The sequence below is a fragment of the Drosophila bipectinata genome, chromosome 2L (assembly GCF_030179905.1).
Source record: "Drosophila bipectinata strain 14024-0381.07 chromosome 2L, DbipHiC1v2, whole genome shotgun sequence".
Lineage (NCBI taxonomy): Eukaryota > Metazoa > Arthropoda > Insecta > Diptera > Drosophilidae > Drosophila > Drosophila bipectinata.
The window spans coordinates 12,123,187-12,150,721 of NC_091736.1; the positions used below are offsets into that span (position 1 = coordinate 12,123,187).

The window sequence follows — 27,535 nt, forward strand, 5'->3', positions numbered from 1 at the left end:
TTTATTTTGATTATCTACCGTAAATACTTATAATATACATATCTTTTATCCATCTTTCTATCTTGTTCCAATTATATATTATATACAAGTACAATACATATATTCTTTTACATGTGTAGGCAATATTTAAACTTAGGATCTAATTGCTTAACTTCGCCGTTTGTTTGCTTTTTGGTTTTGTGGCAAATACATTTAGGCATATTAAGTATAACTTTATATAGTACATATACATATATATAAACATCATTTATATGATTTATAAATAATCTTGACTTTGATATATAAATATATATATAAATGTATAGTGAACTAAGAATTAAAAGCTTAGCACAACATGTTTCGTTTTCTGGCTTTTCGACTCATCTAATGAAACGAAAACTAAGTGGGTGGAGCGGCTTCCAAATGGTTTCAAATCATTCGAATATAAATAGTTTTGTGGAGTCCATCTTGAATTCATAATTTCATTAATTAATTAAGCATACACTCTAAAGCTTTTCCTGAAATTTGTATGAGCCGGAAACCATTTCGAACCCTCTAGCTCCTCCGCCTCGGAAAGGTGAACAAATAAGTATCGCTGCAGCGTTTTTCTTGTCATTTTATTTTGTATTTTCACTTAAATGCCTCTGAAGTTACTTGAGCTAGCTGAAACGAGTGTCTTCTGTGGTAGTGTAGGTGTGTTAATATTTTAGATACATTTTGCAGTTGCTTCTGGGTCTTGGCCTTGGGCTGAAATAGTTCCCATATCCTTTTCTTTCTTATTCAGCTGGACTCTCTCGACCACCTCTACTTCCGTTAGCGTCTCCTTCTCCGTTTCTGTTTTTGGTTTGAATCCCATGTCCTCCATATCCCTTCCATCCCTGAAGTGTGGCACTAGAGTTGCGTGACAATTGAATCATGTTAATTGCCGGGTGCATCTGCTGCTTCTGTTTGTGCTGATGGTGATGGTGCTGCATCCTTGCCAGCTGCAGTCGGAGGCCCGCAGGCCTTTCTTGTGCTTTGTTGCGATGACCCGCATAGCGTGTGTCCGCCGGATTTGACAGTGCCTCCTGCCCGGGCGGCCCTGGTTGCATTGGTTGCCCTGGCTGCGCGAGTTTTGAGCTTTGCAGGTGTTGTACACATTCTCGGTCTTTGACGCCGCATCCAGCGGCGACGACACTAATTGCCTGCCGAGCGTCCAACTGAGCGCCGCCAGCAACAGTCCGCCTCCGCCTGCCGCCCACGACGGACTTGGACGGGAGCTGGACGAGCCGGCTCCTCGCCAGGCTGCGCCCCCATCCTCCACACCGTTGCCCATGCCGTCGTCTTCTTCGCCTGGGAATACAAAATAAAACAAGGCTAGCGAGAAATAGAAAGAGACGCAGACAAATGCAGGTCATGTATTCAATGTTCTTTTGTAGTTGGCAATTTTTCGTCTAACTGACTACAGGGGAACTTGTGTAACTTGAACCAAAGTGTCAATCAATTTATGGTCTTAGTAGAAAATTGGTATAAAAGAGCCATGGAAGTTTCTAAATAATAGAATACTTCCCAACTCCCCTAAGGTAGATTGCCCAATAAAAACTAAAATTCAAAATACACAAGTTCAACTGTAGCCTCATATTTCTTTTTTTTTTCTCTAGTGTATATGGATAAGTGTGTCTTAGCACTAATTGGCTGTTCTACTCACCCTGCAGGTGCGTCAGGAGGCCACTCTTCTTGCTGTGGAACTGGTCTTCCTCGTGAAGAGTATACTGGTCATAGAACTCGTCGGGGCTAACCCTATTTCCATTAGCCCCATTTCCGTATTTTGTGAAAGGATCCACCTCGAGAACAATCTTTTCGGTGGTCTTCCAATAAATGTCATGCAGTTGGGCACTGCACCGAAGCTATAAAGGGGAGTATTAAAGACCAGCCACCACATTAAATTCTACTTGATTTACCTTTAGCTTTCCATTGTCAAAGTGCTGATCGGTTACAACAAAATGTATGCCAACTATTGAGGATTCCAGGTCATTGCGGGATTCTCGAATAACTTTGTGGTGACGCACGTGTGATGGATTCACCTGAAAAAAATTAGGAAAATATTTAAAAATTGAATATTTGTCAAAGGATGTACAATCTTATTCTAGACATTTAATTCAGTCACATAGCTTGTTGAAAGTCCAAACATTTATGAATATGAGTTCAATGGACTTTGCTCCCATAGATATTTGACATATTTTCCATTTTGTCAGCTTTAATTGACTTCTGGACGGCTGAATAATTTGCTTTATGCACCAGAGTGACCGATTAGCAATCCTAGATATTTCGTTTTTGTGGGAAACATTGGCTTTTGTACATGTTACTCGATTATTTCGCAAGTGGTTCTCTACGTATGCCGGGCTTGTGGTATGTTTATGGTGGTTTGTTTTTGTTTTTACTTTTTTTTCTGTATTGTTTAAGCGTATTTTGTGAGCGACGGCGAGTGGCGGGTGAGGTGTGTAGAGGATTAGGGACATTCAATCGACCAAGCGTGGCCAACTCGACTAAACTCAACTCAATTCGCCAACCAATTCAGCGCCATTCGCGTTTCTATTCACCCAAACCCGCCATTGTGGTTTGTCTGTATGTTTGTATTGATGCATCTGTATGTGTGTATTTTATGTGTGTGTGTGTGTTAGTGAGAAGGAGGAAAATGGACGTGTGCGTGTTGGCTTTGTTTTCCGACTGGCTGTAACCCGTTTTCAGTTTCCGGTGGAGCTGCTCCTATAATGCAGCATCAATAAGCATTGTTTGCTGTTGACTGATGCTGAAATTGCAGTTGCCGTCTCTTTCTGCGATAAGCTCCCCTCTCACTCTGCTCTTTGCCTTTTTTGTGCCGGAAATGAAAGCTAATTATTTAGGCAAGCGTCTTTTATTATTTAATTTCCCATATGGCTGATGGCATGTTCACGCCAAATTAAACAGGGCATTGTTTGTAAGGATTAAACAAAAATATGATTTAAGTTCTAGATCTAGACTCTGGAGGGTAGCCAGTTGTATTAGACGATTCTAAGGATACTTTGAAATAACTTTTTAAATAGACATATAACCACTGACTCGTCTGGTGGGCCTATTTAAATAAACGGATGCGAGAAGTTAATGGTACGGTTTCCCACTCCCTACGGGAACATTAATTTTCACCCGTAACCGGAGTGCTTGCCACGGACGTGTACACGTTCAGTGGGCGTAGGTCTCGACAAGTGGAAAATATAATTGAGAAATGTAAAATGCAAAGCTGTGAAAATTGTCCCCCGACTCGAGGGTACTTTCAGACCTCTCTTAATTCCGCACATTTCCCAGGACCAGAACCAGGCCCATTTCCATTTTCATTTTCATATCCGTATCCCCCGATTGCCAGATACGATGTGCACATATGCACAAATGTATGGATGAAACGATGGCCGAAAAAAATAAAAATTACACCTAAAATTTGACGTTCTGGGCATGGGCGGCATAATGTATGGTTATAGGAGAAGCTGGGATGCGTTGATCTCCACGAATGCGTGTGTTTTTCTGGTAATTACAGAACGAGCTTAACCCCTATTCCCGGACACCACTATACCCCGTTTCCAAAAACAGACGCATAAATTTCGACCAGATGCCAGAGCTTGAAAACAAGAAAATTGTGTTTGCATAATTCCCGGCGCTTGCAGGGGCGTCGAATATGCAGTGTTGTCGGAGCAGGGGGCTAAGGCGGTGCTTTTCAAAAGGGGGGCGGTACTCACCTCTTCATTATTCACTGTCCATGTGAGATTGGCCGCCGGTCGCGAGTGGCGCGATGTGCAATTACCTCGCAATATGTCGCCGACCCGATATCGAGCCCGTATGCCCGTTATGAATGGCGGATTGTGCGGCGTTTCTGCAATGGAAGAGTAGAGCATGAGAGTAAAACGAGATAGCAGCAGTTTACAGGTGAACCAGATCTCTTGTCACTATATTTTTGATACTCTGCGGCATTCGGAAAAACCAGAATGCGGCCAAAGCCCTGACCCCACCTGTCCGCCTGTCAATTGGGATTGCTAAGTGGGTGTGTGCGTGTAAAGGATATGTGGGTGTGTGTGTGTGCAACAATCAATGGCCGACAGTTCCATCTGTTTGTGTGTGTCTGTAAGAGGCCATTTCATAATTGAAATAATTACGAGTTCTCCAGGGCAGTTTCCCCGGACCTACCATTTAATTGCATGCTGCAGCCTGGATCTCAAAAATCTTTACATCAATGCAACTCGAGCACTCTTAAGGATATTTTCGACAAAAATAATTTATCTTACTGTCCATCATCTGGAAATTTGGAATGTCGGAATGGAGACCAGCCAGTCGCACACATCCGCATTTGTGACACAAAACATGAAATACACACTTCCCAAAGTTTGTCAAGCCAATTTAAGCTTACCTACGTCAACAAATCCAGCCCGTCAGAGGATCTTCCACCCACTACATTACTATCCGCCCACTATAGCCCACTCTATATACGTTCAGTTTGTCAGTTTATTGACCGTCTCTTAAACCATTGGCAAAACATTTGCTCTCAAGGTCTTTATTTTGTTTGCTGGCTTAAATATCTTCATCTTTATCTCGTTTAGCCTCAAATTTGTTTGTACTTTGTCCGCTTTCCTGCCAAAACATTCGAACTCGGAGTTTATTTTTAAGTTTTATGTCCAAAGTCTTAGACCCCACACACATTGCCCCGGCTCAGACTCGGTTCGCCCAATTGAATATGACAGTTGGTCGACTTGGCAAGTTTGCATTGCCTCCGGGAATCAAAGTTGAAAAGTTTTTTTAATTTACTTTTTGACATGCCACTTTAAATAAAAATTAATTAAGTTTTGAGGAACAAACATTTTTACTCAGGATATAAAATCCCGTTCCGATCCAGAAACTATTTAATAAAAGCGAGAATAATGGGCGCAGGAACGATTTCTTTTACCGATTTTTTCCGAGAGCCTCCGGGTTTTTTTTTTACTTACCAATAACTTCCAATTCGGCGGCCGCTATTAATGTATGAAATGAGGGCGCATCCGCAGATACTTCGCAACTGTATTTACCGGATGTAGCCATTGTAACTGCATCGAGTACCACTTGGCTCTCGTTCGAGGACATTCGCTGTAAAAGGCAAAAAAAAAAGGATGGTATTGAGGATATGCGAGTGCACACAATAAAAATTCGATTTTATTTTAAAATCCAGAACGTACATATATTCATATTTATTTATACATATCGTATTTGCTGGCCAGATGAAACATTGTCCAACAAACGTATCTCCCTGGATTGCTTCCGGTTTCTATATATTCAGTAGTAAAATATTTTTTTCACATTTTACGAGGCTTTCAATAATAAAGATGAAAACGAATATGCATTCTTTGGCCATCGACGAGGCTTTTATTCAAACATTCAGTTTTATGTTTTCACATACCTTATAATTGCTACACAAAAAGAATCACTATTTCGAATTTAAGTTCAGGTATTGAAGAATGCTTTATTTCAGGTATTTTTAACCTTTTATTTTTTATCCTTTTTTTAACCTGTGTTTGCCATTCTATATTGGCGGGAAACGTTTCTATTCTTCTGCCATTGTCACTATATTTGATAGAGAATAGCTCTTCAAATGGTAAAGAATGTTTTATCTTATTTTTTCTCACATGAGTTGGAAAAATAGATTTGAATGAAAAATAGAAATTCCAACACAAAAGCCGTATGCAAATAAATAAAATGCCAACGTGTTTCTTTATATGCCTGAATAATTTTTGAACCAATTTAAAAATGCCAATATTTATTGAAAAATATTGTCAGCTACCTCCAACGTATTTCGAAACTAAAAAACAAAAATAAAAAAAAATGGTAAAAAGTTCAGGTCCCGAAACGGAATCTCAATGTTCAGAGAATGTGGATATGTGCGCGATTCTATTTTTCCGGCTCGTAACTGCGATGAAGCGGAAGTTAAAAACCGTGTTTTGATTTGATTGTGCATTGAAATTTCTCGTGATTCCATCCATCTACTCCCCACACTGCCGACAATTCTTTTTAACTGTAGCTACGCGTTCAATTTGAATGCCCTGGAAATGCAAATGTTTTACATTGTTGAAGCCGCAACCCGTTTAGTTTAGTTTAATTTATTTGGTTCATGTGTTTTGCGTGTCTTTTTTTTTTTTTATTGGGGGTGCATGTGGCATGCATGGAACCAACACACAAATCTGTGGGTGGAATATTTTTAGGATTTTTAAATAACAGGTTCTCTAGTACCTTTCAAAGTTGCGAACAATGTCTGTTGATAGTTTGATGGCCATATTGACAACATTTTAAATCACAGCCTTGAATAAACTATCATTTTATCGTCTATTTATAGGACCTAAAGGAACTATTCTACAAAGATTTGAAACTATAGCATTTCAAAATGCAAATGGCCAAAATAATATTCTTGTTTGCTTTATTTTGGGAGTCCCTCCTTGTAATTTAATCCTCATATGTATGCAAATACATAGTTTGTTTATGAACTCACCCTCACTTTGACACCTGGAAAGTGAAAGACTTTCATTGGCGGCGTCTCCTTTGGTGTATATCGGTAGAACTCCCGCCTTCCCTTGTACCACTTCACGGAGTACAAGCTGTCGTCCTCGATGTCATAGAAGCATTTTAGAATCGCCTTCTCGTTGCGCCTCACCGCATGGGGCACACGCACTCGGACATCTCGTAATGCGGCGATCAGCTCTGAAATGAAAAAATAACACAAAAAAATTAAAAACAAACCTTCCAACAAGTCCATTAAATCATTTGGGGCAATAATGCTTTCAACGCATCGGACCTGAAAAGGGGACTAAATAAACAATTCCCACAGGCTTTGTCTAATAGGAATCAACTGGAGGCGATAAAAAATCATCACAGGCTCATTTTTAATTTACAATTTGCTTTTATTTTATTATCAATTTCATTTTTGTTTTATGACAATCGCCGCCCTTGTTTTTCTACTTTGGTTTACGGCGTTGTGCATAATTTATGGCGGACACTTTGTGTTTTATTATTTGGAATTTTTATTAAATAAATCCCAAACGGCTTTTATTGACTCAACGATTCCCATGATATTTTAGATGCTTGTCGGATGTACTGATTTACCCTTCTGCAAAAATAAACAATCGATTTGAATATGATATTATGAATGAATATATTAATTTAATCTGATGGATAATGCAACCGGAACTTTACATGAATAATATTCTATATTTTTTATGATTTTTTTTGTTAAAGCAGGGTATATTCATTTCGACCAGACTCTGTTGGTTTTAGCCATTTTTAATATTTAGTCTGATCACGTATTGACATGACTTTGGGCACGGCTTTATGCCACAAATCTCTAACTGACTGAACTCTCTCTCCTACACCAAAGCGCCCGCACAGACTTTCATTCATACATGTTTAATACAGGAAAATTTGTACATCTTTTTTCACTGTTTTATTGAAGGATATTTTCACCCTGACTTGGCAAAATAAATCGGCTTATAACAAAGCGGAAGACCTGGAAAAGGCCCGTGGGTTAAGGTGGCCCAACCCTTCTGATATTCTGTTTGAATTTATTACATTCCTGTAATAAAATATGAATATATCACTGTCTGATTTTGACATTAAAGATGACATTAAAAATTTTTTGCATTTAGCAGGCCATCAAACACTTTTCGCTAAACACTAGGGACTAATTTAATGAGAGAATTTATTAGTTAATCGGTTTTGAAGACAGCCTGCATTCAGGCTGTGGTCAAGAAGTTACGTTTCATTTAAAATATGGAACGGAAATCCTCAACCGCAGCCCGGCAAATTGCATTGCCCTTGAGACATCCTCAAACCTCAATTTCCTTTTATTATGACTCCATTCTCCAGCCAGTCCTGCCACTCATGTCTGCCCCACTGTCATTTAGCGCCTTGTGCCTTCTGTGGCTCCCATTTCATGCCACACTAAATAGACAAGGTTGCAACAATCCGGCAACAAATGAATGTCCAAACAACCCGGCACGAGTGTGGGAGGTGCATTGTAAATCCCATCAAATAACTGTAATTGCAAAGTTTTTACAGCCAGACACGAGCCGCACGCCTACTGCTGTAAGAGGGGGCCCCCAGAATGGATACTACTTCGGCCCCATCCCCACTCCCACTCCCACTACCACCTCCATCCCTCCCGCAGCAAGAACAATGCACATGCAACCAGGCCATTTGTCCGGGGAGGTGGCCTGCATAGAAGAGCACCACCAGGACTCCAGTGGCAGGACTACTCCTCCGACCAACTCGGAGGAGGTGGAACTTCTCACAACGTGTGCAATAAATATGAATAACGAGCACAACGTGAGTGGCATACAAAGTAAAAACGAGACCGCACTCGACGTGGCACTGGTGGCAGGGAAAGGGCAATGCCAGATTCTACGGGACGGGTGTCCTTGGGGACCATCCTGCCTCATCCGGCCTCATTGTTGGCGACACGCGGCGGCAAATATTTGCCTTTGCTGCTGTGCTTTTGTTTAAATCTTGTTTATGCAACATGCACGGCATATATTAAGAAGTGGCGACCAGACTCGTCCCATCTCGAGTGTCAAACAAATGTCCGGCAGCCCTGTGATTTACACCCGGCCACCGCCATATCCTCGAAGAGACCCAAGTGTTGGCCCAGTTAACAGATTGTTCTGCGGGCTGGTTACTTTTGTCCAGCTCAAGGACTTTAGTTGGATTATGGGAGAGCGTGTAATCGAATTGGGCAACGGGCTGTGTCCTTGCAGGCTTCAAATCTGGTAAATCCAAATGGAATGTTAACCTGAGAAGGGTGAAAGAAGGGAGTATAATAATGGCATACTTCATTGCTGTGAACTCTTGTCAACTTTTGAAATACATTATCCCCCTGGAGTTAATGACATTTCAAGTTTTTACCTGACCGGCCCTTTCCTTTGCCCCGAGTTGTTGAAATTATGACACATTCTGTCAAAGCATGTTTCGGAAAGTTCAGACCAGCTAATTGAAAAGACTAAAACTAGAAAGAAGCAAACTGAAAGTTTCGGCAAACTATGAGCCCTCGACCCCACCGCATTATGACCTCAACTGGCACATAATTTCCCTTCCACATGAAGTCCTGGCCAAGAGCAGCATTTGCCTGACTGACCACACAGTTTACCCCAAGAAACTGGCGAATAACTATGAGTTCCTTGGCCAAGTGGAAACTTTGCAAAGTCCAAGTTTATGGGGCTTGGCTTTTGAAATGTGCATAACGCCGACTTACACTTGCACTCAAGCAACAGATGGGAAAGGCGGCAATCTACAGTTTTAATTTTCTATTAGCCTGGTCGACGAGTTCACAAAACTTGCCCAGATCACTGGGGTTGCTCTCTCTAGCAATCCTGTCGAGCAATTACCCCCGACATCGGGACATATCTGGGGAGTTGTGGCGCCAAATTTATCATAATTTGTGCTGACGTTAAAAATGCAAAATCGCTTCACAGTGTAACCCAATACCACAGTTCTATGTAGCTCTGCAAAACCCATAACGGCCACTATTAGTGTCCCCGAGTTGGGTAGTCATTATTCAGTCAGATTTGACTACCATCTGGGGTTATCAGTCTCCCTCTGGCCGTAGCCAAGCCGAGAAGGGAGGTCCTTTCCGGGCTGTTTATTCAGGCGGACTTGACGCCATCGCGTCGGGGATGCTCGACTCGATGTCTGTCGTCCTTTGGGGGTGGCTTGAAAAATTGTTGACAATTCTAGCTTAATGCATTTTTATGTCACTTCTTCTGGTTTGGCGAAAATGAATGCTGCCACTGCCACTGCTGTTACTGCTGCTGCTGCTGTTGTTGTTGTTTGTCCTGCACAAACACAAACAAAAACACATCCAGTCAGTCACTCACATATGAGCACTCCTCGCTGCACTCGTTGTGCCACCAATTCTGACCAAGTTGAAGCGAAAACCCATCCTGGGCCACACCACCCCCATCTCAGTGTTGCCTTTGCCGGATCGGTGGAGCCATTCAACGCCGACATTCAGGACTCTGTGGCTGGGTTCTGTGTCTTTCCTTTGTGTTGATTATGAAATTTAAGCACAAAAACCCCGGTCTCAGTCTGGGTTCCCCTCTTTGTTTACGCTTAAAGAGTTTGCTGCTCGGTGTTTGCCATTTAATGGCACATTTTCCACTTTTCCTCACAGACAAATTGTACTCCGTTTGGTTTAGGGGTTTGGGGCTTTTTCATTAAATTTAATGTCTTTCTATGTAACTTTGAACAGATTTCAGCCAGAGTGTTGGCAGTGTTTCATCCCCAACGCCTACAAGTATCCTCAGGCGTACTCTAATGGAATTAACTAAAAAAGCTTACCCTCAATATATTTAGTTAAAACTCTATTAAAAACTAAAATACTAAAAACATACCTAATTTAGATTTCAAAGGTTCAAATACTTCTTTAAATAGGTACTTTAATCAAAGAGACTAATAATGGTTCCTTAATAGACCCTTTGGCTATGTCTAAGACCTTTCATAATCGCCCTGTTCTGATTCAGAATCAAGGAACGAACCCTCGAGCAACGACAAATCCAACAAGTCTTAGCCACTTTTGCTTTGGAGTGCAAAAGGCAAAGCCAACTTAACGTCCTTGGCCATTTATTTAAAAACTAAATAAGACAAGCATCGCTAAATCGCCAACTAAGCTCATAAAATCCCACGAACAAGTGGCCAAGTGTAAAGCAACGTGGGAAATGTTCAAGTACGAGAAAGGGAGGGCGGATAGATTGCGAGAGAGATAGCGCATAGTTTGGTGGAACTGGAACTGGGGAGGTCGCGAGGTGAAAAGCTATGAAAAAGTGCCGGGGATCAAACAACTGAAAGCGAACACAGTCACACGGCTTGGCTAAGTAATAAAAGAAAAATACGAGTAAAAATGGTGGCCTCCAGAAGGATTTTAGAAATGAAAAAAGTAGAAAACCCAAGCGTTTTATGTGGTGTCTGCTCTCTTTTTTAAAACCAACACCTTCCAGACCCTTCAGACCCTCCTGGCCCCGACTGCTGGTGCCTTTTGGAAAACCCTTGACTCACTCCTTTGTGCACGGTTTCTAATCTAACACTGGAAATTGTGCAGGAATTTGTTGCAATGAGCTTTTTATTATCCATTTTCGATCCTTCGCTCCCTGTCTAACCCATACATGTGTGGCAATCGGCGGTCTTTTTCTACCTCCTTCTCCCTTTCTCTTTCCTTTTTTTGGCATTTTTTGCACGCTTTTGCATTCCTTTGCCGATCCGAGAGGCGAAAATTGCAGTGGCAGCGTGTTTTTCCTCGCACGGAGCACAGGTGGAAATTTATACAGTGCTCCGTGTTGCCACGCCCCCTAACACACTAACACTTACATCCTTACACGGCCAGACGTTCAAATTATTTGAGGATTTGTTAAATTTTTCGGTATTTTTTCGTCCACCTTTCCATTTGGAGCATTTTATTTTTATACAATTTGTCGTGGCAAGGCGAACAAAATGGGACACACAAGTGTCTGTTAAATGGTAGTTTAGGCCGAGGGGATCGCTTTTTCGCTGGTCGGGTGGCCTGGTCGGGTTCAAGGCTCCTTTTATTTTTCAGGCTTTCAGGTGGCCCTTTTTTTCCACTTTCTATCGCGAAAAGACCTGGCGACTTGTTGACCTGTAAATAACTAGAGTTTAACGAAGAGATTAACGTTCCAGATTCGTTGCTGGAATTTTATACATTTTTTGTGAGGTCGGAAATGGAAAATGAAAACCATAGAGATGTAAAATGGAGATTTACAATCTCTGAATAGAATAAATTCATTTTTATATGGTTGTTTTTTGAAGCTAAAATAAAATTCCAGCATAAACTTAAATAATCTTCACATATGACTTTTATTATACTGTTTGTTATTAAAAGATATTTTTCTATGCAAATATTATCCATAAATCATCATTATCTCAGATCCCTTGTCGTAGAAACTACTTTGGAGATGAAATCAAAGAATAGATATGTTGCTCAGCCACCCCCAAAGTTATTCTATATGTCTTGTTTTCTAATATATTCTACTATACGCATTTTAACCCACCCCTGGCACACCCACGCAGTACTCACCCTAGGAATTAACCCTCCTCGTCTTGCACCAGCAAGCCCTATTACTTTTAGAGAAGGGCAGAACGCGTAATTTTTAATTTACCATGACATAAATCGTATAAAACTGTCAAATTCACTAAAAGCAAAGAGCAACAGCCTGTCCTTTCTGACTGCAGTGTCCCTTAGCCAGAGACATCCTTCTGGGCGCAAAATTATGTCTCAAATACACAGGAGGGTGTCGAAAGTCAACAGGAGGGAAGCAAAAAAAGCCAAGGAAGGTGCCAAGCTGATGGGAGTTACGTTGGGGCGGCTTGAAAACAAAGCAAAGCCACGCAGGATTCCCCCCAGCAGAGCAGGATGTCGGCCCAGGACTCGAAACAGGCATTAATAAGTAAATCTCCAGCATGTGACGGCTATCAGTGGCACTTCCGCTTCGAAATTTCCACCCACTCGCAAGCAAACCGAAGCCATTTATATTTTATCTTGTCCTCGTCCTCATCCACATCCTCATCCTCATCCTTGTCGGTTCATGGGAACTTCTCTAAAGTTCCAGCTCCTGCGAAATGAAGTTGCCTTGTAAGTCCCTCTGCGCCCCGCAGAATCTGGGGAATTCCCCGAACGCTCAGTATGTGGCAGTATATGTTTTGCCGGTCGTGCCGGAAGTTGCAATTCCTGTTCTCAATGCCTATAAATTTAAGTTAGTCTTTTGCGGAACTTATCCTGCTTCACTGGCTGTTGTTGTTTTGTCATGTTTTGTTATCCTATTTGTCCTTTGCCAGCTAGTCCGGTCCTGGCCAAAAGCCGTAACATATATTTTGGCTTGACTTAACACTCTGGCTGTTGATTTTCGGTCAAGGATTGGATTAGTTTAATTAGCCGTACAGAGGTGACACAAAACAAGATAAATGCTTCAGGTTTAAGTTGAATTCGGTGTCATATTAAGTAAAACAACTTAATAGAAAATGGCCAGGAAAATATCTTTAAAGTTTGAAAATTCAAAACTTTATTTTCATACCAATTTTTGTTGGAAATAGAAATGTCTACCATGTCCACCCAGTCGCTGTGAGTGACATTATGATAACCCGATGACAGCCATTTGCCAAATCAGACATGAACAATGACGGAGTGGGGGGCGGCTTTCTGGGGGTGGGCATGTTGGCAGGAAGGGGGCTTTGTGTAAATCAATTGATTGGCAATGCGTTTTGATTGCCAGCCAAAATTTGGTACACTCACGCGACGACGGATCGGGATGAAGATTTGTGGGCGAGGGTGAATCGATTGGGAAGTTTAGTGCGGGGGCGGAAAAAGGAAAACGAGTGGAAGGGTCTTTTCGTTTAATATATTAATCCCCGACATGCACCCCGGTGCTTTATTGTCTACGAATCAGCAAACAGACATTTGAAAGGGCATTCGAGGAAAGCCAGCTGAATCGAAATTGCAAATTAAAGCGGCCTGCGTTAATTTCCCTCGCTTTCTTCAGTTCAATGGCACAAATAACCAATGTGGAATCAACTTTACTTACAAATAAGGGGCTGTGGCAGTGCTATTTGGAAATTTATGGAAGGCCCAACTTATAGCTATTCTCTTTGATTTGTTGGGTCTCGACAAACAACAAAGTGTTCAATAAAAGTTTCCCATTCAAAGAAGAGCATTGACGATAAATGGATCAGCTGGTTTGGTTGAGAAAATTAATTGAAAAGTTGATCAAATTAAATAGTATTGAAAAAAGAGTAGTTTCTTAGTTAGGAATTTGTATAAAGTCTTACTAAGTCTGCCACTTCAACTTATATTACTGTTTCATGGATAATCGGATCATATTGTTTTTGCTAGGACTCGGAAAACTCGTCCTTTGTAAATGCATGAATATTATTCCCTCAGAAATATGCTTATCTCTATTATTTTCCTTTTTTTGAATTTGGGAATATTTCTTCTTGTATTTATTTACTTTGAGCTTGTTTTTTCCTCTTGATTTATTTTAATATTTTATTATTTTTCCCTTTTGATACAGAATGCATTTTGGGCTATTTTCTTCTTTGGCTTACAAGCTTCGATTTATCTCGCCACGATATTTTCCCTTTTATGGGAAAATAGGATTTATTCCTTGTTTACTCTGGCTTGTGTACAACAATCATTTTACAGAAATATTCTATAGCCAATATTTGGGTGAAATTTTAATGCAATTTGTTCATGTTCATGTTCATCCTTGGGGTTTTAAATGAGTGCCGGAAAATTTTTAAATTATTTTGCAAGAAAAGGCTATCTTTTACTTTTTTTGGATGATTGCAGGGAACTAGATTAATGAAAAACTGGGACTGGATTTTTAGAACAGCTTAATCAAATTAAGAGAACATTTTTTTAAATAGTTAGTGATGCATAACATGTCCTAGTAAGAATACGGAAAAAATCGTCCATTATCGATTGATAACCTCTAGTTAACTTGACCCCAATGACACATGTCACATTCACTTGCTCCAAATGCAATTGCTCTGAATGGACCTTCGAATCGGGGTCAAAGTTGCTAACAAATTTAACTCAAATTACCTGCCAGCTGCATATTGTGTACATCAATATATAAATGCATCAAACATCAGACAAATTGACGGGCTCGGCCTACCGCAACCGCAATAAAAGTGGGGGGCCAAGGTCCGGAGGCATTAAAGTAGGTGCCCGGAGGGGTCAGGACAATTACCGTTGGGGTCAGAGGGTGGGCACTGCAGAACAATAGCTTCCTGTTTCCTGAGTGCTAAAGTTTTCATGTGTCTGATGGCATACTGTCCCCACCACCCTTAGGGGTGTTCGTGTTCGAGCACCCCGACCCTGGACGGGGCCTGACCATTCCGCTTCGGGTGGGTCAAAAAATCGAGTCGTATTATGGAAGCTCGCATGCCCGAGTTATTAGGGGAAGTAGTCCGGGCCCCACTCCGGAACGGCTCTAATGCAATTTTCACCTAGCCAGGGAAAGTCTGTTCTAATCTCCTACCCCCTCCAGTCTCGCCGCAGACGCCCCTGCTCGTGCCCTCACGTAATTACTAAATACTTTTGGAGCTCACTCTCTCTCATTTCCAGCCAGGACCTTTCTTCCTGCCCACTCTGGTTGGAGCCTCGTCCCGCCATCCTGCTCTTTGTTACTTATTTTCTTATCGTCTCGGATTTGTGGCCGCAAAATGTTTCGTGAGCTTTTGTTTGGAATTTGGCTAGCTCGGCTTTCATTTTTCTTATTTGTCTGGATATGGGTTTTTCTTCTCCAACGCTTTGGCTCTCTCTCCTCTTCATTGGATTTTTTTGCTGGTGTTTTGCCCATTTTCCTCGGTGCCTGCGGTCTATTTTGGTTGGCATTTCCCAAAGAACAAGCGTGTGCCATGTTTATTTTTAATTAATTTTCCTTAAGCAGTCTAAGACCCTGCACACAGCCAACGGCCGAAAATCTCTCCTAGCCCAGGCCAGAAGAACAGTAAAAACTCGACTCGATTTTGTATTTTTTTTTCTTCTTTTATTTTGTTAATTTTCGCAATTTTCTACTTAATTACCTAACGGGTTGCAGCGAGAGGGAGGGAGTCTTAACCGCCTTTTGAGGTCACCACCATAAATGTTAATTACAGTAATTGGTAGCCCAGAATAGAAGTTGGTGCTTCTTCAGAGGATTTGCTAATTTTTCTTTTTAAAATTTAGTTTTCTTTAAATTTTATTATAAAGTTGGTTGTCCATTTAATCCTAGACCTAAAATAAATTTAAAATTCTCAATTGGATGCATAACTAAAACAATTTAAGCATTTTCCCTCAAAACACCAAGTGTTGCACTTTTTCATAGCTTAAGTTTTGGGGCAAGCGGAAGTCCTTTCAACATTCCACTCTGTGTGCCAATTGTCACGACTCAAATCACCAAGAACCGCATCCGATTAGGCCAACTTCATTCCAGTCCGTTATCCTGTCGGAGCGTTCCGCTAATCGAGCAAATTTCAGGCACAATTGCAGCCAGCTCGAATAGACCAACTGGCAAAGGCGCAGGGACGAGCGAGGTCCGGGGAGGACCTGTCTCATCCTGGCTTGACAATTTCCACGCCCAAAAATTCGCCAGAGGATTTCAGACGACAGCTGCCGAGTGGGGACGGGCCGGGCGATGGGCCGGGACAAATTAAGTCGAATTTAGCCACCTTTAAAGTATAATGAGCGTATAAATGATTAATTGTTTTTCTCGGAAATTGATAATGGCAGGAGGCCAAACCGAACCTGCGCTTAATTAACTTCACCTTATTGACTGTGCAAATTAGGCTAATTGCTCATTTGCCACTTTTTTTTCAGGTGACACCTGTTCGAATCTCAAAGATTGGTCGTCTTTTTTTTCCCCTCAGTTCAATTTTTCATTTGGAAATTTCCACTTGGCGAAATGAGTTTCCGTCCCTAGACTCGGCTGGCTGCGTCTCAAGCGAGGCTGTGAAATTAAATAATCTTTCACCGATTCCCCAAACAATTGTCAACAATCGTTGAGGAAGGTCTGGCCGAACGATGAATACTCGGGAGAGTTCACAGCGATTTGTCAGACAACGATTTCTGCTTATTTTCACAATAATTCTATTTGCTGTTTTGTTTGCAAACAACAAAAACTTTTCCATTCTATCCTGGAAAGACCGCAAAGTTTCAATTACTTGAACTAATTTATTAATGTAGCAACAATCTTTTCCGAGGATTTGTATTTCAGGCTGGATGCTTCGCATACTTTGTGGGAATAATATCCCAAGGCGGAGTAGAAATGAATGTGAAAAATGACGGGCGGCAAAGGCCCGAGATATTTAAAAATTTTTTAAATTAAACGAAATAGTTGGCATGCCAGGACAGAAGTTTAAATAAAAGACGAAATGCCTCCAGCACAAACTTTTCACATTCTTAAAGCTTTGTTCGTGCTTCACCCTTTGTTTCCACTGAATTGATGACTGATTTTACAGAGCTTTGTGCCCTGTCCCTGTCCTCGGAGCCTGGGAAAATCAATTTGCCTTTAATTAGTGTGCCAGACACGCATGTCCTGTCAGCACATACCAGGAGCCAGGAGCGTTAAATAATAAAGAACTGCACATTTCAACTGTCAAGCGGAAGTTCCTTGCACTCTGCACACCCTTGACCAATTTTCATAATAAAATATTTCGCAAAAAACTATACGATTGCGCCAAATTCAGGGGGAAAATGTGTGCAACAGCTATGAAATATTTGACAGGCAGCGGAAAAAGTTTCGCAACTAATAAAAAGCTTAAATCCCATGGATGTTGGATGGTGGCACCCAGCTCCACTGAGACCAAGGGGCTAGGACTCAGACATCAGTGGAAAGTGCGTCTTGTCAGGAAGTGCCTACCCTTCCCTTCGAATTCCGCGCAGCGAGCATAAATAATAAATACGGCATGTAGTAAATGTAAATGCGCAGTGAAACTTCCATAAATTCAACGGCCCAGCTGCGCTTACCCTTCATGACATTTAACACTTTGGCAAACAGCAGCCCGCCGAGTTAGTGAGGCGGCAAGTTAGCAAGCCATTCAAATGCACTTGCCATCCCCGAAGCAACAGCTGCGGCCTTCCAAAGGCCAACTCGAGGGGGTCCTGTCAATGGCTCCTGGCGATGCCATCGTGACGTGATTGGCCTAGCCAATAGGCATGTTCTCCTAACCCAAATTAGTTTCTAACTATTATCATAAGCCTAAATCAATGATTAATGATGTCTACAGTTGGAAACTTTTTTATTAAAATACATAAAATGTATGGATAAGATATTGGAGAGGAACTTAGCTAACTACGAACCTTTAGAAACAAGTATATAAGTTCTTAAATAAGAGAGTTTTAAACAAACTTACTAATTAAAGATCAGGATTGCGATCAATTTATATAAGAACTTTTTAGTGTACCTCATTTATACCACTTCCAAAAATGGTGTTTATATTTCTTAAGATTTTAGAAAATCACGACGACATCTCCGCTGAATGAAACGGAATGGAGCTTGCCTGTTGGCGTGCAAAGGCGCCAAATCCAAATTAAATAAGATTTGTTTGGCTGACGTTCAAAGATGCTGAACGGCAGGTCAGACCAGGTCCTTTGCTCCTTTAGCTCTGGCAGCCACAGCCAGTCCACAGTCCTCTTGGTTTTAACTTTGCTTGATGGCACCGACCCGATGCCGCGCATTTTAATGAGGCAAACACAGCCGGGTTGATGCGGGGGCGTGAGATGTCGGATTGTTTGCCAACAAACATGCGTCAAGTTCAAGTTGGCGTGTGAAAGGCAGGAAACCAACACGGCTAGAGTTCAGCACAAAAAAAAAATAAGGGAAACCGGAAAACAAAAACAACCAGAAGGAATTTTACTCAAGAAAGGACAAAAGTTTTTATCATGACGTCTTGGCCTTAATTCCGAGTTTCAGTCTCAGCTAGGGATGTCGGAAATATATCAAAATATCGATATATCGATATATTTTCTCTTAAAAAAATATTATTATCGTGATATTTTTTGGGCAAAAATAGTCGATAATAATATTTTTGAGTTGGTGTTCTCCGATATTTGTTGCGAAAGAAAGGAAATGCAGGTTTACTTGAGTATGCCATTTTGTAGTTGGGAGACAAATCCGTTGGAATTCTGGAACTCACAAATTTCAACGATGCCGATGCTAGCGAAGGTTGCTTTAAGTTTTCTTATCACGCCTGGAAGTTCGGTTCCATCTGAACGGTTGGCTTCTGCCATTAAATGTATTGTCTGTGACTCCCGTAGTCGAATGACAGACCAGCCTATAACCGAAAGAGTTTTTTTAAATCATTGAAGAAAGATTTATTTTGTAATTAAGAGTAATTAAGAGCATTAAATAAGAGAATTAAGTAATTAGAATTATTAAGTACATATTCCATGAATTCCATGAAACTTTTTTTTTTTTTATTAAGTTTTTTTTATAAATAAATTTGAATACAATGTCCTTAATAATTTTGTTATTTTTTATTTCAAAGAACTTAAATAAAAGTTGCTTGAGAGTGGGTATAAATATTTGTTGTTTTTTCAATTCACTTTTTAAATAAAAAAATATGTCTTATTTGCAGTTCATGGCGGATAAAAACACATATTAAAACCTTTTTTTAAATTTAAAAATAACCTTTTTTCAAATTTAGCTGACTATAAAAAATATCGAAAATACTCGATATATCGATTTTTTTGGGTGATATTTCTGAATATTATCGATTGATATTTTTTTCACAGCAAATATCATCAATACGATATTTTTTCAAAAACCAACAACCCTAGTCTCAGCGTTCGAGGTTTCTGGTGTCGGCCACAGTGTGTCGTTTTGGAACTGTTTTCCACTGGGCGGGGCTCGAGAAAAATGTGTTTAGAATGCGGAAAACTTGTTGAAAATTGAGTTTTGTGTGAAGTTTTATTCATTGATTTGCGGCTCACATGAGTGTGAGGACTTGAGCATGAGTGTGGGTGTGTTGTGGTTTCTTGATGGAGTCCTGTGGAGATAAATGTGTGCAGAAGCTGGGGAGTTGTGGTTTCAGGGCACGAATACCTCTGCCCTTTTAATTATCTCTCTTTAAATTTTTTCAAGCTTACAAATATGAACTTGACATTTTATTTTATTGATAAAACGCCGAAATGGCTTGTACTTTTTGGTATTCTCTTCGATTGTACAAAAATCAATAGCAAATTGCTAATACCACTTTGCAATCATATCAATTAAATTGACAGCAACTCTCGCAACTTGTTTGCCACAAATTCTGATTAGCGAACACCCATGTGCCCCCGATTTCCTACAAATGTCAATCGCAATCGGCGAATGCCACGAATGCTCGGAAAAAGTTTCCGTATGACCCATTAGTGCCATTCGAAACGTACGTGTTTATTGGAAACTCAGCTTGGTTGCACGTTCATTATTTGAGGTCACAGTCAGGCAACAACAATTGCCAAGCATCCACGACGTCGAAATGTGCAATAATTTGTTGCTTGAAACTTTTCTTTGGAATGGCAGTGAATGGAACAGTTTAAGGTTTCCACATGGAGATGGCATTGAGTGGAAAGGAATTTTTAATCAATAAATTTTATTGCCTTTGTTGTTGCGACAGCAATAGCAATTACTAGAAAAGGGAGAACTGTCAGGTTTATTAATTTGCCACTTTCTCGGCACACAAAGCCGCAGCAATCTTTATTTGCAGTTGTTCAACCATTAAATTATCCCTGTTGCACGGCCTGCCCTACTGCGCTATGCACTATCGTGCACTTTTTAATGGCAAAATGCTGAGGGAAAATACTTGCATTAAGTTTTTATTGCTTCGACGCAAGCATTGGTGAAAGCAGAAGGTAAAAGGTGAAAGGTGAGTAGCGACATGGAGGGGCGGTCACGTTTTGTGCCGTTTGTTGATTGCCCGACTTGCAAATGCCAGCAGTCGCACATGTGAAGGAGATATTGCCTTTAAATATGCAGCAGTCCCTTTGTGCCCCGGATTGAACAATTTTCTTCGGGGGCTGTGTTTTCGTCCGCCAGGTTATGAATTGCAATGCATTTCGTAGTGGCAGCCCGAAAAGGAAGTTCCTGATGCCATTCACTTCCGACTACAAAATGCTAGATTCCGGAGAACAATCAAATGAATTCAAATTATTTAATATTAATTAATATGTCGCCACTCTTACGATCTCCTCAACGAGTTGATTAAACCTGTCAAGCCCAAGACAATCAATTATTTCCACAAAAGTCTCAATTTAACAAATGCAATTAAATTTTCCTCTCCAAGGGAATGGGCATTGACAATTATAGAAGGTATATCAGCTGGAAATAATGAGCCTGACATTTGGCTGCGATTTTAATTCGGATAATGGGCTTTCAATTATTTAAATGTTACGAAAGAGTATGTAGCCATAATATATTGATTAGTCTTCCACAACTATTTATGATAAAACATGATGATAGTTTTACATTTCAAGGGTCAAGTTGCTCTTGGGTGCATCAGACGGAAAATCGCATGTTAATTATTTAATTAAAAACAAACTCTTTGCTGGAGCAACCTCCTGCATAATGCTCTTTATTAGACTGCAGCTCGACGGTCAGCCGGGAAATTGGGGAAAGTGTGGGGGCCTCGGCTTAGTGGTTTGCTGCATAATAGAGGTGAAAATTGCTGTCTCTGGTCCTGGTCCGGCGTGTGCATGCAATGTTTTGCTGTTATGCGCCAGGCGTTTACCCACGTAGATATTAATAATGATTATTAACTATTTGCCGGCTATGCAAGGAGTCCGCCGGATAATGGCTGGCGTACATGGCATCCGTGTGTGGATGCCCACGTGCGTATATTAAAATTCCGTGGCATGTAAATCTGTCCGGGTCTCAGGGGCTTGCCAGATAATTAGTGTGTTTCAAAAACAATAACATGCCATCCACGACTAGCGTTCCTTAAGTATTATAAGCAGGCTACTAATTAATGAAAGTTTATATATTTTATTTTTAATAGTTTCAATTAGTTTAGTAGCGATTTTTTAAATTAAAAATAAATTGTATCCATTTTTCGTCAAAGGATCCCTTGAAGATGGATTTTTCCCCTATATGGGCCACATTGATGTCTATATTTTCCCCAATCCTGATCCGATTCTCAAGCGGAGTACCTTAAACGACTTCTGGATTGATTCTTTACCATTCTGCATCAAAATCGTGAGACAAAATATTTTTCAAATTTTTTGTCCATTTTTCTTGATGGGGTCCCTTGAAAATGTAGTTTTCCCCTATACGGCCCACAGGAATGGCTATATCGTCCCCAATTCTCATCGGATTCTCAAGCGGAGTACCTTAAACGATTTCTGGATCGATTCTTCACCATTCTGCATCAAAATCGTGAGACAAAATATTTTTCAAATTTTTTGTCCATTTTTCTTGATGGGGTCCCTTGAAAATGTAGTTTTCCCCTATACGGCCCACAGGAATGGCTATATCGTCCCCAATTCTCATCCGATTCTCAAGCGGAAAACCTTAAACGATTTCTGGATCGATTTTTCACCATTCTGCATCAAAATCGTGAGACAAAATATTTTTCAAATTTTTTGTCCATTTTTCTTGATGGGGTCCCTTGAAAATGTAGTTTTCCCCTATACGGCCCACAGGAATGGCTATATCTTCCCCAATTCTCATCCGATTCTCAAGCGGAGTACCTTAAACGATTTCTGGATTGATTCTTCACCATTCTGCATCACAATCCTGAGACAAAATATTTTTGAGATTTTTTGTCCATTTTTGTGATGGGATCCCTCGAAAAGGGGGTTTTTCCTATAGGGCCCACAATAATGGCTATATCGTCCCCAATTCTCATCCGATTCTCAAGCGGAGTACCTTAAACGATTTCTGGATTGATTCTTCACCATTCTGCATCACAATCCTGAGACAAAATATTTTTGAGATTTTTTGTCCATTTTTGTGATGGGATCCCTCGAAAAGGGGGTTTTTCCTATAGGGCCCACAATAATGGCTATATCGTCCCCAATTCTCATCCGATTCTCAAGCGGAGTACCTTAAACGATTTCTGGATCGATTCTTCACCATTCTGCATCAAAATCGTGAGACAAAATATTTTTCAAATTTTTTGTCCATTTTTCTTGATGGGATCCCTTGAAAATGTGGTTTCCCCTATATGGCCCACAGTGATGGCTCTATCTTCCCCAATTCTTATCCGATTCTCAAGCGGAGTACCTTAAACGAAAAAATGTTATTTTTCGTTTGATATAGTTTTCTCTCTCTCTGTAATTTGGGCTTTAGCTGCATTTTGTTAAGCTAACACATCGTTTTCCGGTGCATTGCTACGGAACCAAAACCAAAGCCGATGGCCAGGATCCAATGCGATCTCATATGGTGGCCCAGGACACGCACTCAAACACACAAAATTGTTTCCTGTTATTATGCAAATTTCTTCATGCCTCCGGACCGGTTTTCGCCTGCAGGCATTCCATGAAAATAGTTTCCTTTTGGAGGGCTTTGCGTACCCAGAATTGACCTTACCAGAGCAATTAAGCCGCTTAACCCATGGCTCGAACTCAGCCGCCCACCCACGGCATCCATATTTCGGAGCCGGGCCTTCATGGGGCATCGCCATAAAAATTGTTAAGCTTCGTCCCATCCGCTTGACAACGAAAACGAAGCGAAAATGAAAAATAAAATGGCCAAAAACATTTGGCCGTTACAGCTGCAGTTTGTCAGTCGTGGCTAAAGCTTCAATTTGCCCACCCATCCCAGGCGACGCGTTGCTTTCTTTTTTTAGCTTTTAGCTGAATCGAGATTTTTATGCATTTTATGTAACGATCCGGCCAGCCCCCATTCTACCCCTTCCTGCCACTATGCCGGTGCACAGGTCTCTGCATCAATAATAGCTGTTCGGGGGCCGCCTCCCTTTGGTTTGGTTTGGTGTTAGCGTTTGGTATGATTTTTTAGCAAACGAGGAAACGACTGGAATTCGAAATTCCAAACACTCGCAGCTTATTCATATTTTCTTTTTTTTCAGCAGCAGCAGTAGGAGCTCCCCGATACCCTCTTCCATTGATTTGCCTGTTAGTTTTAAGTATGCCAAGCGAAAGGCGAAGCCAAGTCAAGCATCCTTGAATGGCAGGTCTGGCAGGACGAAAGGAGATCTGCGCGGTGGCATGTCTCGAGTGGAAAAATGGTTTGCTAGATGTCATCGGATCAAAAATTCCATGCCACGGTATGCTCAATAATTGGTTCGATAATATATACAGGAATTGATTTTCAGCCGAAGAGGCTTCCTCGATTGCGTTTTAATTAAAGGCAATGGGACAAAGTGAAAAGGAGTTGCGGCAAACGACACTAAAATGACATCTTCCGGAAGATGAAATTAGCAAAGGAAACTAGAGCAATGGCTTAATTAAACAACCTTAATTTCAACAATATTATTGCAATAATACACTGCACATATATTATTTGATCGAAGCTAACTTGAAGCTAGATTGTTATTAAGTTCGTTTTGGAATTTAATATTCGGATGTCCCGAAACAAACCTAATCAGACCATCAGACACTTGACTTCTAATTGATGTCAACATAATAAAATCAATAAGCCAAGAGAAAGCCACACCTTTCGGATATCCTCCCCAGAATGCTTGCTCCTTGCAATTTAAATCACATTTGCGGCTAATACAAATTACAGGCTTTTGTGCATGATAGCCTCTAATTTTCCGAACAAAGCTCGTCTGGGCACAAAACTCGAATAAATGTCAATTTCCCCAAACAATTGGTCGGCCATAACATTAAGACATTAACACAAGTTTGAAGCAAGCCGAAATGGAAATAATGCTGTCACAAATTTGCAACAGCTCCGGGCCAAGGTTCAGCATGTGGTTATTAAAAGTAAATCAAGTGCACGACCGTTTTACGTGGCCCCCAGCTAATTAGCCACTTGTATGTGAGTTTTGTTCAACAAAATAGAAATGTGAGTGCCACACACCCGAATGGCCAACTCACACCGATTGTGGTGCGTGCTGGAGATTTTTATCGGCCCTCTGAATTGTGAATTGCCACAAGGACGAGGAATGGGGGAGAAAAGGTCTCCGGAGTCTAGTACAATGTCCTCATCTACATCGAGTGCACTTGGGCCCCGGCTCGATAATGGCAGGTTAATAAACGTTTTTGTGCGACATTGAACGCACGGCCAGACTTTCGTTTCCCTTTGCGGGGCGTGTTTTTTCGGTGTGGGTGGCCAATCCTCTCCTACATGGCTAATGGGCGCCTCTGGCTGACCCAAAACACGTGGGCTGCACAGGTTGTGTGCATAGGGCAGTGAATCAGGGTTCAATGGAGCTAATTTAAAGAAAATACGATGTCTGCATTTGAGAAGATGCAGAGATAGGCATGGCAGAGCCAACCTTAGGATAATACCTTTTATTTGTACAGTATTTAGTTAAAAGAATCTTAAGATTTTTGAGAATTCTACAACACCTCTTAAAGAGAGCTGAAGGTTGATACAAAATCTTGACCTTAACGCTTGCCATTTTTAAAGTAAAAATAAACCTTAAACCTCTAGTATTTCTATCTCATTTTGTACCTCATTTTATAAAGCCACATTTCAAGACTATAATCCTTACATTTTACAAGACTTGTTGGTGCTGTGTTGAATATTGCAAAAACTAAGCCCAAAAAGTCACTTGTCACAGCCTCCGAGGAAGGAGTGTGTTTCACCAAATAAAGACTGAAAAAGGTATGGCACACAAAACAAATGCCAGGCACGTTGAGAGCATTTATCAAGACCACCGGACCCATTCAGAGCTCTATGGATGTCGGGCGCTAACGAGAAGAAGAAAAAGGAGCCGTGGAAAAAAGGATAACAGGCGGCCATGTGAGAGGCTCCTCCCAAATCCTGCCAGCTCCTCGACTGGATCGTTCAAAGTGACAAAGAGTCCAAAATTTCAGTCTCGCGAAGGGATTAAATGTCGTTTGATGTATTCTCTGTCATTTAAGTTTCTGTTGATAGAGCGACGGATAGATACATAGGAGGAAAATCAACTGTCAGATGCCGCCTACCGACCTATAAGCTAGCCTGGGGCATGCCTACTCCTCCAAGGCAAATGCATTTATTTGATATATTTTCCGCCTTTATTGACACATGTCCTGGCACTCTGCTCCGAAACCGATTGAGTGGGTCGAAGATGCAGATAAAATTTAAATCTGCGGCGCACGTTCAAGGGTTAAAGCCAGGTGAATGGGCGGCAAACGGAGGGGGCTTGGCGGCAGCAAGGAAGCCGCAGCAACTTGTGTGATTTATTGAATAAATCAGTTTGGTAGTCTCCTCCTAGCAGATGCTGAAATATTTATATGCATGTACGAGCGTCCTGGATACGCGGCAGTTTGAGTGTGCGTGCGGTTTTTGGAATTTATGTGCGCTGGTAAATAAAATGAGACCTCCAATGGCGGCGAAAGCCGCAAAGACGAGGCAATAAAATTTTGAAGTGTGTGTAAAGTATGGCCAGAGTTAATCGTCTATATGTGCCAGAAGACGCTGACAGAGTGAGTTATTGGCTTCACATTTTGCCATTTGAATGCGGTGGCTCTTTAAATCAAATTTTGATTTATTGAAAAATGAATATTCCAAAAACCAGTGACACATAAGAATAGTTCCTAAGTCCACTGTGTGGTTATCCCAAACAAATCCCGATAACTTATTAATATAATCATTTAATGGCCTCATAGGAATTTGAATTATTCTCTGTGGTTTGATTAAACACAATTCGATTTTATTGCTATTTGTGTGCCGAAATCTCATAAATTTTCGCGCAACATTTCTCTGACATTTATTTTAATAGCAACTAATTAGCATTTATGGCGCCAACAGGGGAAGGGACATGTCCTCACAGCGGAAAACTGTTGAAATTAATAAAATAAGAAATTAATAAACATAAATATTATTTTTAATTCACGTCAATCATAATTGCAATTCAATGTTTTGCCATCATTATAATTTATAATTATCGTTTTTATTCAGGGTTTATTAATGTGGGTCAGATATTAGGCAATAATTTAACATTACGTCATGTATTATCAAATTTGAATTGGAAGAGTTTATTTCCCATTGATAATAAAATTGTTAGTTGAGCTTACCAAAGTTGATTGCCAGAAGAAGTGTGGCTAGAGCCGTTTGACACACAACTCGGGGAAACCGCATGATGAACCAACACTTGTGATGAACGACCACTTTCTGAAAAAAGATATTAAATATTTGAATAAAATACAAGCTTTTCATATAACCACAAAATTGCTTAAAATATTTAAAAAATTATGTTAAAAGTCAAAATCACTTATCGGCTTCACTACTTTGGAAACCTCACGTGACTGGAGCTTATGTAAAGCATTTTTTTTGTACCAGACTCTAAAAGTCTTGGGATGTTGTATACAACACCCACACGAAAACGTGGTGGAACAACATCCTGAATCGGTGGCAGACAGCAACACCAGTTCTTAATGCGTTAAACTTTGGCTGCAGCTTGTAAGTCTTTTTGGCCAATGCATTCGACTGGGCCGGGCCATGTTGCCCCCGAGGCAGGTGTTGCAAAGTGAGTTTCTTATAGTCACTCTTTGGGGCAAAGTATTGAAAGCAATTTTGTAATCAGCCGGAAAGGAACAAGGGGAAACTGTATAAAGTAATAACTATAAAGAAAACTGCAGCGATTTTCCTCTCCTACACATACACTTTGAGTGAAAAGTTTTCCATTAACAGAGAAGGAGGCGAGTTCCGTGCCTGGCCAAAAAAACACATTGTTGCCTAACTGCACATCAAATGTTTCGGGCCCCTGCCAGGGGGTGTAACACTTTTCCATAAATTCTCGTCTTCTTTTTAGGGGTGCACTTTAAGTTTGAAATCGGATTATAATAATCCCCTGGTCAGCTCGAGTGGACCTGCCGAGAGTCTGAAGCTTCGGAGGAGGAACTTTAACAAGTTGTAATCTTTTATAGCAGCAAATTGTATTACCGAATCAGGACAAAAGCGAGGCT

At 40.8% G+C, this 27,535-nt stretch overlaps 1 protein-coding gene across 3 annotated transcripts; it reads right to left on the reverse strand.

Moving 5' to 3' along the window:
• On the reverse strand, positions 1-26,733 carry beat-Ia (beaten path Ia). 3 transcript variants are annotated; one of them, XM_043212631.2, is made up of 7 exons: positions 26,645-26,733; positions 6,494-6,702; positions 4,965-5,100; positions 3,726-3,859; positions 1,920-2,042; positions 1,667-1,865; positions 1-1,311 (listed from the first exon to the last, which is right to left on the reverse strand). In XM_043212631.2, the coding sequence occupies exons 1-7, from the start codon at positions 26,706-26,708 to the stop codon at positions 893-895; spliced, it is 1,284 nt and encodes a 427-aa protein (XP_043068566.1). In that variant the 5' UTR covers positions 26,709-26,733; the 3' UTR covers positions 1-892. The 3 variants fall into 3 exon arrangements, with proteins under 3 accessions (XP_043068566.1, XP_043068565.1, XP_070133803.1); XM_043212630.2 differs by having other exon boundaries at positions 1-1,335; XM_070277702.1 differs by lacking the exon at positions 26,645-26,733 and adding an exon at positions 6,797-6,930 and having other exon boundaries at positions 1-1,335.
• Positions 26,734-27,535: the final 802 nt, after the last annotated feature.